The sequence below is a fragment of the Antrostomus carolinensis genome, unplaced genomic scaffold (assembly GCF_000700745.2).
Source record: "Antrostomus carolinensis isolate BGI_N321 unplaced genomic scaffold, ASM70074v2 scaffold50399, whole genome shotgun sequence".
NCBI classification, from domain to species: Eukaryota; Metazoa; Chordata; class Aves; order Caprimulgiformes; family Caprimulgidae; genus Antrostomus; species Antrostomus carolinensis.
Window position 1 is genome coordinate 4,611 of NW_010338839.1, and position 322 is coordinate 4,932.

Sequence of the window (322 nt, forward strand, 5' to 3'; positions counted from 1 at the left end):
CAATTTATGTTCTTTCAGTTCCAACACCTAAGAAGCACACAAGGAAACAAAGTCTCAGATCACTACAGCGACACAAATGGGTTTCGTGCCATTAATCCACCAGAAATTAATCCACCAGAAATCCACCCACCTTCTCCACGCTGGCAGCGTCCTTGAATAGCACGAACCCAAACCCCCTCGACCTCCCAGTGACCGGATCTGTTTTGATGGTACAATCCACAACCTCGCCAAACCGAGAGAGATACTCTGTCAAGTCTTTCTTGCTGGTGTCCCAGCTGAGGCCTCCAATAAACATTTTCCTGGAAGGCAATGAGCACACATG

General features: G+C 47.8%; 1 protein-coding gene across 1 annotated transcript in view; it reads right to left on the minus strand.

The window, feature by feature from the left end:
* The window catches only part of HNRNPDL (heterogeneous nuclear ribonucleoprotein D like), a 3,749-nt gene extending 3,454 nt beyond the window's left edge, over window positions 1-295 (minus strand). Inside the window, exons 1-2 of the mRNA XM_029086909.1 lie at window positions 131-295; window positions 1-27 (exon numbers count right to left, since the gene is read on the minus strand). The exon at window positions 1-27 is cut by the window's left edge and continues 135 nt beyond it. Of these exons, the coding sequence (XP_028942742.1) occupies window positions 1-27; window positions 131-295 (192 nt within the window). The remainder of the gene's footprint in view (window positions 28-130) is intronic.
* Between the last annotated feature and the right edge of the window lie 27 nt (window positions 296-322).